Source organism: Oryzias melastigma, linkage group LG24, assembly GCF_002922805.2.
Source record: "Oryzias melastigma strain HK-1 linkage group LG24, ASM292280v2, whole genome shotgun sequence".
NCBI lineage: Eukaryota > Metazoa > Chordata > Actinopteri > Beloniformes > Adrianichthyidae > Oryzias > Oryzias melastigma.
The window spans coordinates 10,787,543-10,805,509 of NC_050535.1; the positions used below are offsets into that span (position 1 = coordinate 10,787,543).

Here is a 17,967-nt window from a genome sequence, read left to right on the forward strand (position 1 = left end):
TAGCCGGGATAGGCTCCGGCACCCCGCGACCCCGAAAGGGAAGAAGCGGTCAAGAAGATGGATGGATGGATGGATGGATGGATGGATCTTTCATCTTCAAGTACAACTAAGATTAACAAACTTTGGAGCGTTTATTTGTGACTTTTTTCTCGTAACTTTATGACTTTTTCTCTTTTACTTAAACTTTTAAAGTAATAAATTTACAACATGTAAATTTACAGGAAAGGGTAATAGATTTAGCCTGATGTGAGGCCTAGAAAAAGATTATTTTTTTAGTCATAAATATACAACTTTATTCTCGTAATTTAACAGTTACAACTTTTTTCTCAAAAATGTACAAGATTTAAAGTTGTATTTTTTTGCAAACTGACCCCAATACTTCATCATAGATATTTGAATTTTTTGACCAAATCTTGCAGGAAAAAGTGTTAAAAAAATAAAAGCAATTCAATACTATAATTGTGGAGGGATGTTTGAAAATTTTATAAGTAAGATCTACCAAGATAAAAAAGGAACAAACTCCATAGCGTTCTTTCTGAAAGTCATCACATTTAATGTAATGTTTGTACAACATATACAGTAAACATAGTAAACATTCAGGTACAGAGCACATGCTGCGTGAGCAACAGAATTACACGCCATGTGGAGCCTTGGAAGTGGGAAGTGACACAAAATCCACAAACATGGTGGCATTATAACATGACAACATGCCGTTTTTTTCTGTTTATTTCTTCAGGGTTTTAACTTAAACACCTTTGAAATACATCATATTTTCTTTTAGAGGCGTCACACATGTTGTAGAAACTTCCAGGTGTAGTGCAGATTAAGCTGCGAAGTGCAAAAAAATGCAGTACTGCAGACAACCACAGATGTCAGCAAATCCCATCTAACGAATGACAATTTTTGTACAGATTTCCTTTTTTGTGATACCTTCAGTAAATTGGAGAATATATGAAACCTGAATCAAGAATGTCAAATTCACTTTGTAATGTTTTCTTGATGGTGATTTCAACATATATTTAATAACACCGTTATTACAGCTTTCGTTGATATACGATTTTGCCTAAAACGTAGCGATCCTCATTGACCTCACAAAGAATAAATGCAGCAAAGACAAACCTGATGAGTAAATTAAGGCAAAGAAAGGCTGAGATGGAGCTCAGAGAGGTCACAGTCCTTTAGGCATTTTATATCTGTCTGCTAAGTCGTCCTTTTCAGGACAATGCACAGCATGTTCCTAATTTTTTTAATAGCTACACATTCAAAAAAGTCTGCATGATAAATCTTAATATAAAATGATTACAATAGAACACAAAGATCAACTTTTTCATTTAAGTCAACAGTGTTATTCTGCTCCTCCCATTTTTAAAAATGGAATTATTTTAAGGATTTGAGCTTCACTTCATGCAGTGATGCAAAAATTGTCAAGTTGGTTCAAGTATAAAAAAGAAAATTGTACAGAATACTTTTGAATTTTTTTCAAAGTATCTGACATGCTTTGTTTGAGCTATGTTGTTGAGTGTGTGATATTGGTTTTCCCCATGAAAAAGTTTGACTTTTGAGTCTGATGTGAGGTTTTATTGGCGATCATGATTCGTCAATGTGACACGCAGCAGGCAGAGATATCTGTCACCTAAAATCAACAGACTAATCTATGGTTCTTACGTGCAGCTCAAACATGCAACCTGTCATTTAACTGCATCGTTCATCGTTTCAGTTCCGATATTTTTGATCATCTTATTGTTTTTTCTCAAATAAAAGGATGATTTGCAGATATGGGGGCAAACTGCAGTTCATCGTGTTGCTAAAGGACACTTAAACAAACTGATGTAAAACCTCAAAGTCCCTGATGGGTGGCTCTTTACAAAATCTTCTAAGATGAGGTTCTTTTTTTTGTCATTTAAGGTGCTTTCACACTAAGCTGTTGAGTCTGGACCGGTTTCTTTTTTTTGTCTCATCAATTTGTAAGTGTGCATGCAGACCAAACAAACCAGGTAAACAAAAAGTTCTGGTTTACTTGTAGTGGTTCTCTGCACTGTGGATGCAGAAAACTGTCCCACAAAATTAAAACAAAAGTTTTTAAAAAGCCACCAAAAATACAAGTACAAAAAAGTGTGAATCCTGTAAAATGTTAGAAAATGAGGTGCAACTTTGAACTAAAGGTGCTTGACAATAAAAGCCCCTCACAGATGCCGCTAGACTATCTTTTCTGTGCTTTTATTATTATTAATATGATTTTTTTAGGTTAGCACTTGTTTTGGGCAACACTGCCCCCCATGATCAGTTGTTGCAACTGCATGTTTTTGGTGGCTTGATTTTTCCTCAAGCTTTTTTTTTTTTTTTTTTTTGTAAAAGCAAACCAAACTAAATAATAACATTTTAAAAAAATCCAAAATCAGTTTAACCAAATCCTCACGCTTAGTGGTAAACCATCCAAAAATGTTCATGGAAGGTTAGAGGTGAATCTGCAAATGCAGTTTGTTTTGTTTTATTTAGGTTAAAAAAAATCCCCAACAAGTAGTCTTCAACTTTTGTTTGGTGAGATATTTGGTGGTTTTATTTCAATCAAGAGCTTAGATCTAAACCCATCTCCCCAAGCAAAGTGGTAAGCTACCAAAATGGTAGGGCGATCCCTTCTCAAGAAGTATTTACTTCTGTCACATTTGGAGCAACTATTTTGGGCTGAACATTGAAATAATCACAATAGATATGTATGTAAAACAACAGCAGCAGCAGTCACAGTGCTTCTAAAACCTCAAGAAGAACCACCTTAAGCTTTGAAGTTGCTATACCAGCAGAGATACCTGGACAGGTCCTGTGGACACACCATACCATGGATCACTGAGTTTTTTTGGATCGGTAGTGGACAGGTAATGACATGACTTTGCAGAAACTCAGTTGTTTTTCTGCTCATGCACAAAAAGGCACAAATGGTGGATTTAAAACCTAAAGAGCTCAAAGTCTATAAGCCCATGTGTGAGGGGAGCTCTTCAGTGACAAATGTCTCCTTCTTCTCCTGGTTCTCCTTCTGGATCAACCCGTTCAGAGCCTTACAGGGTTCCACAAACATTGAGAATTCAGACAAGCTAGTGTTGCACTGCTTCTCTTCATTCTCATCCTCTCCTTCGACTTTTAGTTTTGCTTCGTCAGCAGAAGCTGTGCTGCAGTCGAAGGGACGTGTGCTACAGGTGTAGGCCTCGCTGTGAGGTCGTCGAGCCTCGTCCGGGATGTTCTTCTTCAGGTCCCGGTTTCTGCCGCGCTTGGCTAGTCTAGTGACAGATCCTAGGCGGTTGAAGATGTTGTCCTCAGACGAGGTCTGGTGGTTGTGGTGTTGAACGCCGTGCTCTGAGCCCTGCAGATGGAGGTTGTTCAGTTTGATGTCAATACTCTCTTGGGAGGAGTTCTTGTAGTTGCTGGTGTCCAGGCTATTAAAAATGGCCCGCCGCTCTGGGGACAGCATATCCAGTGACACAGCTCTTTGGTCTAGGCCCAGTTGTCTCCTCTCCATACTCCTTATGGTGGCGGCTCGCTGGAGCTTCTCATGGACTTCCACACTCATACGTCTTCGGGTCTCTCGAAACTCTGCTCGCACGTTTGCTTTCCACTCTGCCGCATGAGCTTTGATCTCCCCAACCTGCATAGAGACAAGTGTCAAAGGTTTTAGGAAAGCAGAGGACAACATTAAGACATAGAAGGGTCAAAAGTAACCTCTTAAGTTCTTTTGGTACATAGAGCAGGGATAGGCAACTCCAGGAATCGAGGACCGCATTCCTGCATGTTCTCCAACATACCCTGTTCTGGGAAGCTCTAATTGGCTGGACACACCTGAACCAGGTGATCAGTCATGAGTAGGGCTTTAATATCTAGAAATCATGTTGACACTGCGACCGTCCAGTTGCCAATCCCTAATATAGAGAGTAATGTCATGAAATGTGTTGTCATCTGGAACAGGGATAGGCAACTCCAGGCCTTGAGGGCCACAGTGTCTGCATAATTTCCAGAGATCCAAGCCCTACTCTTGACTGATTACCTGGTTCAGGTGTGTTCAGCCAATTAGAACATGCCAAAGCAGGGTATGTTGAAAATATGCAGGATTGCGGCCCTTGAAGCCTGGAGCTGCTTATCCCTGATCTAGAACTTGCTATCAAAGATGCTGAGAAAATGAGACGGAAATTTAATCAAAATTAATCCGGTTTTCTCATAAAAACTTTCAAACTTCTAAAGCAATCTCTGTGTCTAGGATGTTCACAGGCCTGGTTTTTAGTTGTCTTTGTCCAACCTTCTCAATACTTAAACCAGGAGTTCCACCACTAGAAGCAACAAATGGTAAATGGTTTTATAGCACATTCTTAGAGTTAAAGTTCCATTAGCTGTTACACACTTAAGTGTGTGAAATGTATTCTCCACATTTGACCCATCCCCTGTGAGAGCAGCGAGCTGCACTCAGGAACCATTTGGTCGTTTAACCCTCCAATCTAACCCCTTAATGCTGAGTGTCAAACAAGCGTTGAGTCCCATTTTCAGAGTCCTTGGAATGACTTGGGTGTGGATTTGACTCTATCACAAGGCCATTGAGCTGGTCCTTGGAAGATCCAAAGTGCTTAAAAGTCTTAGCCCAATTCACTCATACACAGACACACACACACCGATGGCTCTGCTCTCAAGCACTGGTGCCAGCCTACAACCACCAGGAGCAATGTGGGGTTCAGTGTCTTGCTCAAGGACACATAGACACATGGATGGGCAGGGCGGGAACTGATTTTGCAATCGTCTGATCAGGGGTCCACCGCTCTACCTTGGGCACCCCAATGACTACAATAATCAGAAAAGAAGCAAAATAATGATCATTGAAAACAGAAGAGTGACACTCCTATCCTGAAGTCTTTAAACAGCACTGAAACAATAAAACGAATCCACAGCAACAAATCAATATTTTTAAGTGAGTGAGGGTCACTGTCTTCGTCTATTTGTTTGGATGCAATCTTGCTGTTGGTCAATTCCAACAGTTTGTTTCCCCTCTTTAACAGCACAAATATTTGACAAGGTGGCACAGTATCTACCTTTTTTAAAAACAGGGGTTGAGTTCATTTTTACACAGGTTTTAGTTTAAGAAGGAGGGGGCTGCATGGTGATATAGTGGTTAGCACTCTTTCTTTACAGGGAGACAACTCTTGTTCAAGTCCAAGTTGGGTTCTTTCTGGATGGAGTTTGCGTGTTCTCCTGTGTTGAGTCCAAAAACATACTTCTTAGGTTAATTGATTATTCTAAATCGTCTCTTAGGTTTCAATGTCAGTGTGTGTGTTTGTTTGTCTTTGTGCGTTCCTGTGATGGACTGGAGACTTGTCCAGGTCAACCTGCATCCTGTCTTCACCCAAGAATACCAGTGTAGGCTCCAACACCCATATGACTCCAAATAGGAATGAGCAGGACTTGAAAATGGATGAATGGATGTCTTTTTATGTTTAAAATCAAACCTGATACTAGCCCTTGTGTGAAAATAGAAGTTCTGCAAATCCACTTCATAAATGTAACTTGTACTTGAGGAGTTGCTTCTTTAGTCTGACTTCATTTGTTTTGGGGTGTACTAACACATACCATATTGGGCTTGAACTGTGTGATATGGTGGATAATAGTACAATTTTTTTCAGATTACCACCCACTAACAATGGAAACAAAGACTTTTGTGGGTTTGACTAAATTGACTATGAAGATAGTATGAAAATAAGGTATGCCATACATTATTAGATGATATTTGGATAGTACACCTAATGGGTATTGTGTCCAATTCGATTAATTAGACTTGGCAATGTCTGAGTGTAGAACAAACCAAGAACACTTTAGAAGTCAAGCGTTCCTGTCGTGGTACAGTGACCCTAGTGCAAATCCACTCTTACTTTTGTACAGGTTAATGTCAGTCTATTGTTTTTGGTTCCAACAGAAACAATCAATATTTGGTTAGTCTGCCTTATGTGGAAACACACCTCTTCTTTGGTCTTTTTGGTCAACACCCTGAGCCATTCACTGATCATGTTCAGCACTGCAGCAAAGTACGCCAGGCCGCCAAGGATCCAGAACCACACCAGTGGTCGGTACCACTTGCGGTACTCAATCTTTCTGTCTCCTCCTGGGAAGAAAACATGAGAGATATGGGGGAGGGACTGAAGATTGGTGTCTCTACAAACTATTTATATCACTGAAAGTCTGAATCCATTAGACTGACTTATTTACAATACCAGTAGTAGTACTTATAACTTTATTTAGCTTCAACAAATAATTGTTTGTTCATTTTCCCTATGAATTAACCACATGGCTCCATTATAGCCTTTCATAGTCTCTGATAACTGTGTTTTTTGTCAGATAAAGCTCCCCTTTTCTAATTATATGCTCTAAACTCAAAAAGCTTACATTATGTGTATCTCATCAGGTCTAAACACACCAGATTGGAAGACTTTAGAACATTTAATTTAATAAAACATTTCTTTGACTAAAAATCTAAACTCACCTGCCACATAGTCGCCTATTCCAATGGTTGTCAGCGTTATCACGACAAAGTACGTAGAATCTAGACACGTCCATCCCTCAATGTGTTTGAAGATCACGGCGGGGATGGTGACGAATAAGATGCAGCCAACCAGGATGAAGAGAAGTGTTGAGGCCACTCGGATTTTGGTCTGACTGATTTGGTTGTGATTATTCTGGGAGGAAAGAAGAAAAAAGGTTACTGACTCGTTTCTATGGAGACACTTTATGAAACTTCTTCACCTCCTCAGGCACAATACTGAGACAGAAAAACTTTAAAACAGTCCAACCTTCCCATAAAGCCTCACAATATAAACTAAAAATAGACATATTATTTCAAACTGCACTTTTATTAGGAGCTCTGACTTACATTACTCAGTATCCAGCATTCTGGAGTATCTGTCTTCCATTTTGTTCACCACCAGCTTCATAAGTTCTGGAACTTTAGTACCAGTGAAGAAGTACTGAAACTCTTCAACCATTAACACAATTTATGTAATTCCAACAGGTTATGAAGCGCAAAAAAGCAGCTTTGCAATGATTTACAACAATTTAAGTGTTTATAAAGTAAACCAACTGATTTTGACGCAGAGAAAAGCAGCTTTTCGACCAAAGTGAAACACTTTGCTTCTCTTCACTTCATTGCTTGTTGGAATTAAATTATTTGTGAAACAGTTGAAGAGTTATGGTAGTTTTTTAGAGTGTTATTTTGCTCTCACTGGAAACATCTCTGGTGTTAAAAGGCAAACAAAATTCTAAATTAAGCTGGATTTGTCACAATATAAATCCTGGCAAAAACTGCAAAAAAAAAAAAAAACTAGCTAAAAAAACGGGGTGTGCTGCATCTACAGTATCCCTGAGACAAAAAGCTTCCTTTACTCACAAGTATTCGAGTAAAGACAGTTTTGTGTTTTAGTTAAACATGTTTCATTTACAATAAACAAATAACTTCCATTGGGTGTGTAACAATAAAGAAACAAACTCCTTGTTTTATAGGTTGATCTTACTTTACCTCTCTGAACAACAACCAAAAGCCTCACAGAAACAGATCCATTCACAAAACCCATTTGTGATGCTAGTGTTTGGCAGTGGGCCACCTGTTCAAGGGAAAAAGATGCTTGTAAAGTTCTCATAGGGGGAATAGTTTCACTTGAAGCTGCAAAAAATATGGCCACATACTCTCCAGCCTGTTTACAAATCTCTGCTAGTCTGTGTTTCTGTTCAGAGGGAAGAAATCGAACCCTACTCCTTATTATCTTATCCTTTCTATTTTTATTCTGGAAGTTCTGTTTTGGTTCATCAGAAGAGTCTTGGCTTCAGTGATGATGAGCTATTGGGTAAAATGTCCTTTGTGAACAAAAGTTAGATCCAAGAAAGCTCCAAAAATTGGTCTACAAGCACATATGACTTGAAACCAACTTAAATAATAAAATGTTTTTTGGGAAAGCATACTTTCTTTAAATTCGACAGCATTATGATTCAGCCACTTGAACTGGATTCTCTTTTTTTGGCCTGATTTCTAGACTTTTCTTGCAAAATGTTTTCCTCTGATGCCGAATGTACTTATTTCCTCTTCCTTGTGTCTCTCTCTCCCTTTTTTGCCTGTTCAGTCTTCTTTCTTTTAACTCTATCTAAAAATAAATCACTGTTTTATATTTTAAAAGTACAGTACCTTGCATATTTTTAGGTCTTGCATTTTTAATTCCTCCTTAAGTACTATCATTGGTACGTTTGGTTCCATTTGCAAAGACGTTGTGTCTTTGACCGACAGCCTCACTGACAGCTTCTTTCTAAATATACCCAACCTTCTAACTTCTGGACTCCACTTGATTGACTTCTAAAGAAATTTGACTCGACTTGGTGACTCTGCAGTCTTTTTAACCACAAACTTACTCAATTAGTGCTCTGAGGCTTTAAATAGAAGTTACCTTCTTCTGACCTGAAAGTCAAATTTAGAGATCGTTTTCAAACACCCCATCCCAAACCCTAAACCATTGGAGAAAGCGACTCAAAGTTGAAGGACAAATGAGTTCTATGACCTGCTGCCACAAAACAAACAAACAAAAAAAATGTTTTTCCTGTTTGTTTAGTGCCTTAGTCACAGCTGCCCTCACAGGTTGGCGTCAGGTATGATCTGATCAGTACATTATAAGTCTGTGGTCCAGACAGACTTGGTTATCTCGGTGACTCACCCGAAACATCTTCTCCACTTTGGCAATGCTTTTGACAAATATGGTTCCCAGTTGGTCGCCAACTCCAGCCAGCAGAAATCCGAAGAGCGGGATGCCAAAAATTGCATAAAGGATGCAGAAAATCTTCCCTCCTTCTGTGCTGGGAGCAATGTTTCCGTATCCTGCAGCAGAGAGAGGAGACGGAAGGTTCGGACAAGATTAGATCATAGAGAGTAGTCTGGTAAGGTGAAGATAAATCAAGAAAGTGTAGGTGGCAAGAAGTAAAATGTTTTTCGCCGTTATGCTCTAAAAATAACCCGTGATCTTTATTTTTTGCTATAATTATGGATGTTTTTAGTTTATAAAACTCTCTTTTCTTAGACTGACATGAACTTTTTCACACTTTTCTGTCTTGTTTAAATAAGATCAAAAATCAAATCCTGATAAAAAAAAAAATAAGTCCAACATTATTGATTAAAAACGAAGATCTGCTCATAACCGATTTATGTAAATGTGGACTGAACGCATTCTGGCGATTGACTGCATGGTCTAAACCAGGAGTCTGCGACCTTCAACATTTAAAGAGCCAATCGGGTTGATTTCTCTTCAACCACAGCTCAGCAGAAGCCACAAAGTCATAAGACACTCCTTTGTATTAATGCTATTTCTACTATTATGATAAAAATCAACAAATTATTGTTTTAGTGCATGGATGAAACATAAACATCATGAGAATAATAGCCTTTTCTCTAAATATGCAGTCATAACTTTTGATATGACTCCCTTTCAAAATAAAAGACATTGGATCATCTCAATGCAGCAAATGTTGTATTAGGAAGTTTAATGTCACCAGTAGTTTAAAAAATGACTATATACAGTTTATTTTATAGTTTTTGGTAGAAATTCACAAACTTATCTATGTAGAAATAATTCAGAGCTACTTAATGAGCCCTTACTGTGTTTTTCGGACCAAATGGTGCAAATAAAACCCTTGAAACAGTCGCTTTCTAATCTGGCATATATGAATCCTGATTGTGCTCACTGACCTTGAGTTCCTTTGTTTACGGCGCTCTGTCTAAAAGTTTTAGTACGACTACGAAGTTGTAGCGCTTGATTGATTGTAGGAGCATTGTGGGTATTGTAGTCAAGAGCCTGGTGGAATGATACGTATTATTCTTTAAATGTTTGTGCAAAATGACTTGAATAAAGTTTGACAGTTTTGTTTTTGATTAATTTGCCTCACAATCAAAAAAATAGGCCTCTTTTTCAAATGAAAAGAGCCACATGCGATTTCGGTTGCAGATTTTAGGTCTAAACAAATCTTCTAGGTGAGTTCTGAGCTGATGTCATAGATCTGAGGCTGTGATGTCACTACTGTACCTATAGTTGTGATAACTGTTCCAGCAAAGAAAAAGGCACTTCCCAGATCCCAGTGGCTGGAGTTGTAGGAAGTATCTCCGACAGGGTTCACTCCAGCATTGACCGCCTCCACTGAGTGCTGTGAAGACAAACAGAAAAGAGAAAATGTTGGTTATTTGTCAACAGATTTTTTAAAAATAAGACACTTTCGTTAGACTCTGCTGTTCCTGGTGGATGAATCAAGTACAACAGTCTCGAATAATTTGATCCGGGTAAACACTAGCGTAGATGAACAAAAGCAATGCACTGAGTCATTATTTACTGAAAAGAAACAGGGCTGGCACTGATCCACAGCAGCTCTCCACTCTCATCTGCTGCATCTCTGCATCACGCCGTCCATTATCAACCTTGCTGCCCAAATCAATAACTGATTAGTAGAAAGTCCATCAAGCTGCTTCACCCTCACGAGTGCCAAGAGGGGATCTGGCAGAGAAAAGATCTGCTGTCTATGGAGGAGGTACAGAACAGGGCATGTCGGAAGCTCTTCATGAGGGGATGTTATAGACTGTACATCTTATACAAGGGAGTACCTGCAAAATATAACTAATACTTTTTTGGAATCTTTTTTTTTTTCTTGGTTTTCCTTTTAAAAACTCTTTTGCTGAGGAAACACTAGAGCAAAATAAAAATAAAAACTTTTTAATGTAGTTGATCGAAACCGATCACAATTTATCACTGTTGAATTGTCATTTCAAATAGTGATTATTAAAAATAATCAGCTGCTTAAGATTCCAGCTGATTCCTGGTGATCATTAAGGATTATAGGTGGTTGATCACATTAGATCACTATCGAGGATTGTTGATCACATCTAACGACCAGAAAACAGTTGATCACAACTAATAATTACAGTGGATCATCTTACTGTTCAAATAAGATTACTGCGGATTACATGTGGATCACCTAATCATGGGTGATCATTATTGATCGATTTTGGCTACAACTACTTACTACTGTGCTGATGATCACTTTTGGCTAAAGTTTACTTCTGCTGATCACTGATCCTCACTCAGTGCGAAGTATTGTTTGTGCCACTCTGCCTGCCGAGCGTTTCTATCTGGATCTGATCTTCTTTGCTTGCTGCCTGCCCTGACCCTCGCCAGGACCCTGACAACTCTAATCTCGTCTAGGATGATCCTATGCTCCTGATTGACCTCTGCCTGTGACCCTGATTTAGTTTTGTGGACCAGCTGTCTTTCTGTTAGTTTTTTCCTCAGCGATCAGCCCATAACCAACAACAGTAAGGACAGTCATGACCGAAACCAAAGTTATTGAGTAAAACTCAATCTTTTTACAGCTTTTTATTATTGATGATTGCTTGTGAAGGTTTTCAATAATAACACTTTCTATAGAGCACAACTGTGTCCATTATGTGGTATCTTTATATTTAAAAAAAAACACTTATATAAGGATTCTGTACCAAGTACTGCAGATTCACATTTTTGCAGAGTAGTTTCACAACTGCTCATCACACAGGAGAAGACAAAGAAAGGAAATGTTGCTCCAAAAACCTCCAGTGATGGAGCTCATTTGTTAAACTGGCTGTAAATCTGGATCTATAAGCACATCTTATCCAATCCTGACACCTATTACGCGACACACGGCTTTTTTTGTAAGACTGTTTTGGCAGTTTGCTGCGTTTTGTTGCTCAATCCTAAAGTGAGCAACTTGACAGACCTCCCTCCCCACCCTTCCCCTCACCACCACTGCATGCTTAGATAATCCAATTAGGAACATTACTGTCAGCAGAGGGAGCTGTGCATGCTGTTTCATAACACTTTACCAGACTGATTAGGACAATTCTCCACAGGACTTCAGGTGTTTTATTTCCAACTTGCAGGCTGAGAACCTGTCTTCTGCTTAAGTGCCTTCAGATCGATTTGAGGCTTAAGTTTCAGCCGACCTGAGTCTCTCCAGAGACCCACGAGTATCGACCAGAAGTTGCTCCTACCTTGATGAGGGCCTCCAGTTCCTCCTGAGATACACATGGGTGTTTCTGCAAGAAGGCCGCCTTCTCTGCTGTGATGGTGATCTTCTGGTTGTTCTCAAAAGGCTGCTCCAGCGCCTGGAACACCAAGCCACCCGCCACCAGGTAGGCCACCACCACCACGAACACAGCTAAGGCGGTCTTTGGCTTCATGATGGTGAAAGGCGCAGATCCATCGGCCACCACCTCCATGCTGGCCACCATGCTGGCGGGCCGTGAGGCCATGGAGAGGCGCGGCAGAACGCAGCCCATGGGGTTCTGCATGGTGGCCACGCTGGCATGGACCAAACTGGACTGCAGCATGCCGGGCTGGACCTTCTTCGGGGGGACCAGGTTGGTCTGAACAGCCACTGAAACAAGAAAGGTCATCTGGATGATCGAACTTTTTCCTGAAGAGAGGATTTTACAGAAGTTTGTTCAAGGAAAAACTTTGAAAAAGAGCATTGGAAATGAAGATGAAGATGCAAGAAAATAAAAAAAAACATAATATGATTTCTTAAAATGAACTAAAATAAAGCTTTAAAATCAGTTCAGGAATGTAAACTGAACTCCAAATTAATGAAAAAACAGCGAATGTACCAAAAAAACTTTAAAAATTGTTAAGAAATTCTGGATCATTGAAAAGGAAACAGAGAAAATTAACACTAATCAAAACTTTTGACAACAAACTATTTCATTTTGGTGAAAAATCAAATAAATATAATCACTAATAAATACATGAATTGTAAAAAAAAATATTAATTTGACTTTGTGATTTTCCTTTTTTTTTTCTTGTCAAATCCCATTCGATGATCGAGAAATGAATTCACTAAGAGATTGTTGTTTTTATTTATTTATTTACATTGTTCATTTATTTATTTTATTATCTATAAACAATAATAATTACATATTTATTTATTTATTATGTATTTTTTAAAATATATTTCTTTATTACTATTTTAATTGAATCATATGGCTTGAGTCTTGTACTAATTTGGCCAGGATTCCCTTAAAAGAGAGATCCTAATGGGACTTTATTGGTTAAATGTTGGATTAAAAAATGCAACTTCAGTGAAACTTTTGATTTAATACAAATAAAAATTTCCCAAATTAATTTCTTGGTATGTAACTAGAAAAAGTTCTCAAATTCTCTTTTGGATTGAGGTCCAAAGACTGCCAAGACCTTTCAAGAGCAGGAAATTCTTTTTGAGCAGCCACTTTGTGGATGTGTTTGGGATCATTGTCATGCTGGAGGATCCAGACATGTTGTGTAGTCAATGCTCTCAATGATAGAAGGTGCTTTTTGCCCAAAATCTTTAATCATTTTCTTCATACATATCATTCATCCTGTCCCATTTGCAGAAAATCAACCTAAATCATGATACTTCCACTCTCAATCAGGTGAACTGTATTTTTCATGGTGTCCTTTGACAGCTCTTTGGTCTTGGCGGAGGGGTTGCAGTCTGACTGTTTAAGGATGTCTCTTTTCTACAGATAACCAGTTCAAACAGGTGACATTAGTGCAGATAACGTGTGACAAGGCAGAATTTCTTCAAGTAGAGGCAACAGGTCTTTGAGGAACATGATTCATGATTATTTTTAAATTATGTCCTTAAGAGTTTAAGTTTATCTGGGATGAACATTATTGACCAAACTCAAAGTAGAGCAATTCAACAGAATCTATGACTGTCAAATACTTGATTTTTATTTTCTCCTTCAGTAATAGTAGTGAGGGTAAGAGTCATACTACGACAGACGAGAAAAATTATGAACTTATGTCATTGTAAGCTTAAGATTTCCATCATGTAACTGTAATACAGATCATTTAATTAACATCTTGTCAGCAATATACCGCTGCTTCAATGTATAAGAATTAAATAAGTAATAAAATCCTCATAGTAGATTCCTACAACCTCTGAGGTGAATACCGTCCTGCCCCCTCTTTAACCTTAAATACTATTGAGTGAGAACATCTGTATCCACCTGCTCCAGGGCGGGAAAACTGACCTAAAGGGGACATTTTTTTGACAGTGACTTTCTCAGGGTGATTGTGCAATCACGGGAGCACTCCGCCATTTTTCAGTCAGGTTTACTCTCCAGGTTTGACTGCATGTTGACAGTATATGAAAACTGGACTGAGTGAGTGTGATGTCATCCATAAATAATGGTTTACTACTGGCTCCAACCTAAAGAGGTTGGAACCAGACACTGTCACTAAGCAGTGATTGGTCCGAGTCACCATTTCTATGGCAACCGATCTCACCAATCAGGAGTGAGCTTGCTGGAAGTCCACACCCTTACCACTTACCGTTCTGCAGAATCTGTCAATCAAATATTTTGGAAGTGCAACGTGAAGCCACATACTTTTATTGAGTCACCCGATTGACAACTTGAATAGCTTGCAATAAAGAAATAATACCACAAAAAAATAAACTCGGATTAAGCAAGAAGATGTTAAAAAAAATAAACAAATAATGGGTATTGTGACAAAAAGAGTTACTGAGTAATAAAAAAGTTTATGGGGATTTTGTCACCTTGGAATCAGTGGGTACTTCCTGTTCAGGACGTGAGGACCTCGTAGTAACCATTGGTTCCACAAGACAAAATTCCCTCTCAGTCCAGTTCTCCTATACAGTCATTGGGACTGTGTTGGGTCTGTGACATCCTATCTATCTGCCCAACTGTTCCTCAGACGTGGTCTGGTGACCCTGGGACTCTAACAGGGGAACAGCATGGGTGGGAGGGTTAAATTTGGAGGAAGGGGTATCATGATGTGGGGTTGTTTCCACGAGCTGTGCTTGGCTTTATTGGTTCTTGTGAAAACCGTTTCATATCAAACGGTTTTGGATGATTCCAACTCTGTGGGACGGCTCTTTAAATTAAATTCCAACACGAATGAATACCAGACCATAAGAAGATGATGGAGTTTGAACTTGATAGGCCTCAAACTAACCTTTTTTGACCAACCTTAGAGTCAATATTTTTTTCTTTTCTAGAAAAAAAGTCAAACATTCCAAGAAACTGCCCAAATCCTGACTGGGATGCGGCAGAACCTCCGATTGGTCCTCAGCTGATGAAGATGATGGAGACAAACATCGCAGCACCTGATGATGGAGTGCCGGAGCACCTGCTGCGAGGAAGGACATGCCGCAGCTGTGCGCGTACGTGACACCCATGCACGATGTGCGGGATGAGGTCATGATCGCGCAGGCTTTTGCACCGCATCTCGCACGCGCTGAATTTTTCGAATATCGAGCCTCCGCCGTGCGGGATGCGCGCACAGCCCGCAGCTGCAGCGCGACAACTTCAGCGTGCTGCATCTGCACCACCTCCTCCACCTCCTCCTCCTCTGCAGCGCAACCCCTCAAACTCAGCACCAACGATGGTGCGCAAATCACACCAATCAATCCATGGTTCAATCAATCAGCTGTTATGCTCGCAGCATCACCACGTTTGCTGTCATAACTGCGCGGGAATGAACGTGACAGCAGAGAATCTTACCTGGTGGAGGATTCATGTTTCCTGGTTTTCTTGGGTTTTCCGTCGGAAACTTCATCTTTTCTCTCTTTATTCTAAATGCCAAAGATGAATAACAGCTGAAGTTGTTGATGTTGGAGTCAATCCCGTCAGACTCTAACCGCGGAGAGTCTGAGCATCACATGAAAACACATCCTCCCTGCTCGTGTCTGCGCTTCTGTATGGAAAGCCAAAGGGGCCAAAATTCGCTGATGTATGGCGCCACCAGACAGTTGACAAACGCAGTCACTGATGTCACTGCGTGTTATTAAAAAGCCACACATGAGGAAAATACCTTGTTAGTTTGCATATTTTTAATAAAATCTGGTAGAATATTTACTTCATGCTTTTAGTGTTTTAGTTTATAACTTTATTTTAAACTCACAAAAGAAAAAATATAAAGCAAAAATAGTTTGTAAGTTTTTTTCATAACTAATGCTTTGACACAAAAAATTCTTACAAAGCTAAAATAAAAATCAGATTTATGTATGGTAAAAAAAAAGATAATATTGTGATAAAAGATGAACCAATTTAGAAGTTTTAGGGAGATAAAATATTAAAACATGTTTTTTTTTTGTCTAGATTAGTTATTAATTTACCAAAAACATTTAAACAGTCAGAAGGTTATAGTTTGAGGACAATTTTGAGACAATTGAATGCTTTCAAAATTGATAACTTTGAAAAATCCTAATTTAAAGATGAAAACAGCGTTTTTGGTGTTCTTGTTGGATTTGTCTGATGATGCAAAATATAAACATTTTGGCTCGGAATTGCATTTCTGCATACATCTTTATTCAAACTGTTGTTTATTAGGAGCAGATGAAAAAATTTTCTTTCAAAAGGAGCACATTTGTGATATAGAACATACTCTGGGTGGGCCATAAGCTCCCTGCTCTGCTCCACTCCGATGCATCCACTTGCAAACAAATAAATCTGTGTATGTGTTTATTTCTCTTTTCTGATCTGATATCTGGATCAAAATTGCATGGCTTGAGAGCTGCAATATTGCTCGCCAATTTTGTTTCACTGGTAATGAAAGACTAACACCAAACTCCCATGGTAAACCTCACGGCTCTGATGCGACATGGGAGTGGTCTAGCTACGGCAGATGGTTGCATCCACAGACTCTTCTGCCAATCTTGCAGAACTCCGAACTCACATAGGTTCACGCGGTAACTCACCATTTATTAGGATTTAGGTCGTTAATAGCCCAAACTTCACAAAAAGCGCTGCGACTCAGTTCCGTCGTCCGGCGAAAATTGGAACCCAACGAAACGGGTTTGGAGTGCCAGAGAGGCCAGATCGCACAAGCTGGATGCGATCGTATGCAGTGGAATGTTGCACTTTTAATGTTACGTTAAGATTCCGGCGGTCGCATCGGAGCCGAAGCGCTTGCCGTGGGAGCCTGGGGTAAGTTAGCAGGAGAGCACATAAACAGATGTATAAGGGGAAGTGGGGCGGGGTTGCTATATGCCAATGGTCCCACCCACAACTTGCAGGCAAAACCCCAGCTGCTCTCCAGAAACTAGGGAGGGGGGTGCTTGACTAAAAACGGCATAATCATAACTAAAAGACCACCGGGAATGCTTTTAACAGATAAAAAAAAAAAAAGAGGGGCTTTAACATTAAACTAAAGCAGAGTTTGACTCAGTCTGATGCTAGGTTTGTCCTGAGTCTGAAGCCATGATTCTTGACCAGAAAAAGGTATAGAAGTTTGTCTTCTCCTGGTGGGTGGAGTGCTCTTGCTCCAGTGGAGGAGTTTAAATATCTTAGGGTCTTGTTCACCAGTGAGGGAAGATCGGGGCGTGAGATGGACAGGCGGATTGGAGCGGCGTCTGTTGTTAGCTGAGCCCAAAAGCAAAGCTCTAAATTTACCGGTCGATCTTTGTTCCATTACTCACCTACGGTCATGAGCTCTGGGTCGTGACCGAAAGAACAAGATTCCGACAACAAGTAGAAGCTCGGTCACCCGGAGAGAGCTCAAAGTAGAGCCGCTGTTACTCCACATTGAGAGGAGCCAGTTGAGGTGGCCCGGGCATCTGGTCTGGATTCCTCCTGGACGCCTCCCTGGTGAGGTGTTCTGGGCACATCCCACTGGGCGGAGGCCCCGAGGAAGACCAAGGACATGCTGGAGAGAATATGTCTGTCGCTTGGATTGGGAACACCTCAGGGTCCCCTCGGGGGAGCTGGAGGAAGTGGTCGGGGAGAGGGAAGTCTGGGCATCTTTGCTTAGATTGTTGGAGGAAGATGGATGCATGGACTATCTCTCACTTGATGCTGAGTGCTTTTTAATTGCTCACAAGTGTGGTACCATAAGTGGCATTAGAGATGACGTATGAATAAATGCCATCTGTTGTATGGAACAGGTCTGGTGTATC

At 39.8% G+C, this 17,967-nt stretch overlaps 1 protein-coding gene across 1 annotated transcript; it reads right to left on the minus strand.

The window, feature by feature from the left end:
* Positions 1 to 529: 529 nt before the first annotated feature.
* On the minus strand, positions 530 to 15,778 carry kcnk10a (potassium channel, subfamily K, member 10a). The gene is made up of 7 exons (XM_024291959.2): positions 15,575 to 15,778; positions 12,059 to 12,444; positions 10,071 to 10,188; positions 8,712 to 8,872; positions 6,503 to 6,695; positions 5,982 to 6,124; positions 530 to 3,634 (listed from the first exon to the last, which is right to left on the minus strand). Exons 1-7 carry the CDS (start codon positions 15,627 to 15,629, stop codon positions 2,963 to 2,965), a joined length of 1,728 nt encoding a protein of 575 aa, XP_024147727.1. The 5' UTR covers positions 15,630 to 15,778; the 3' UTR covers positions 530 to 2,962.
* Positions 15,779 to 17,967: the final 2,189 nt, after the last annotated feature.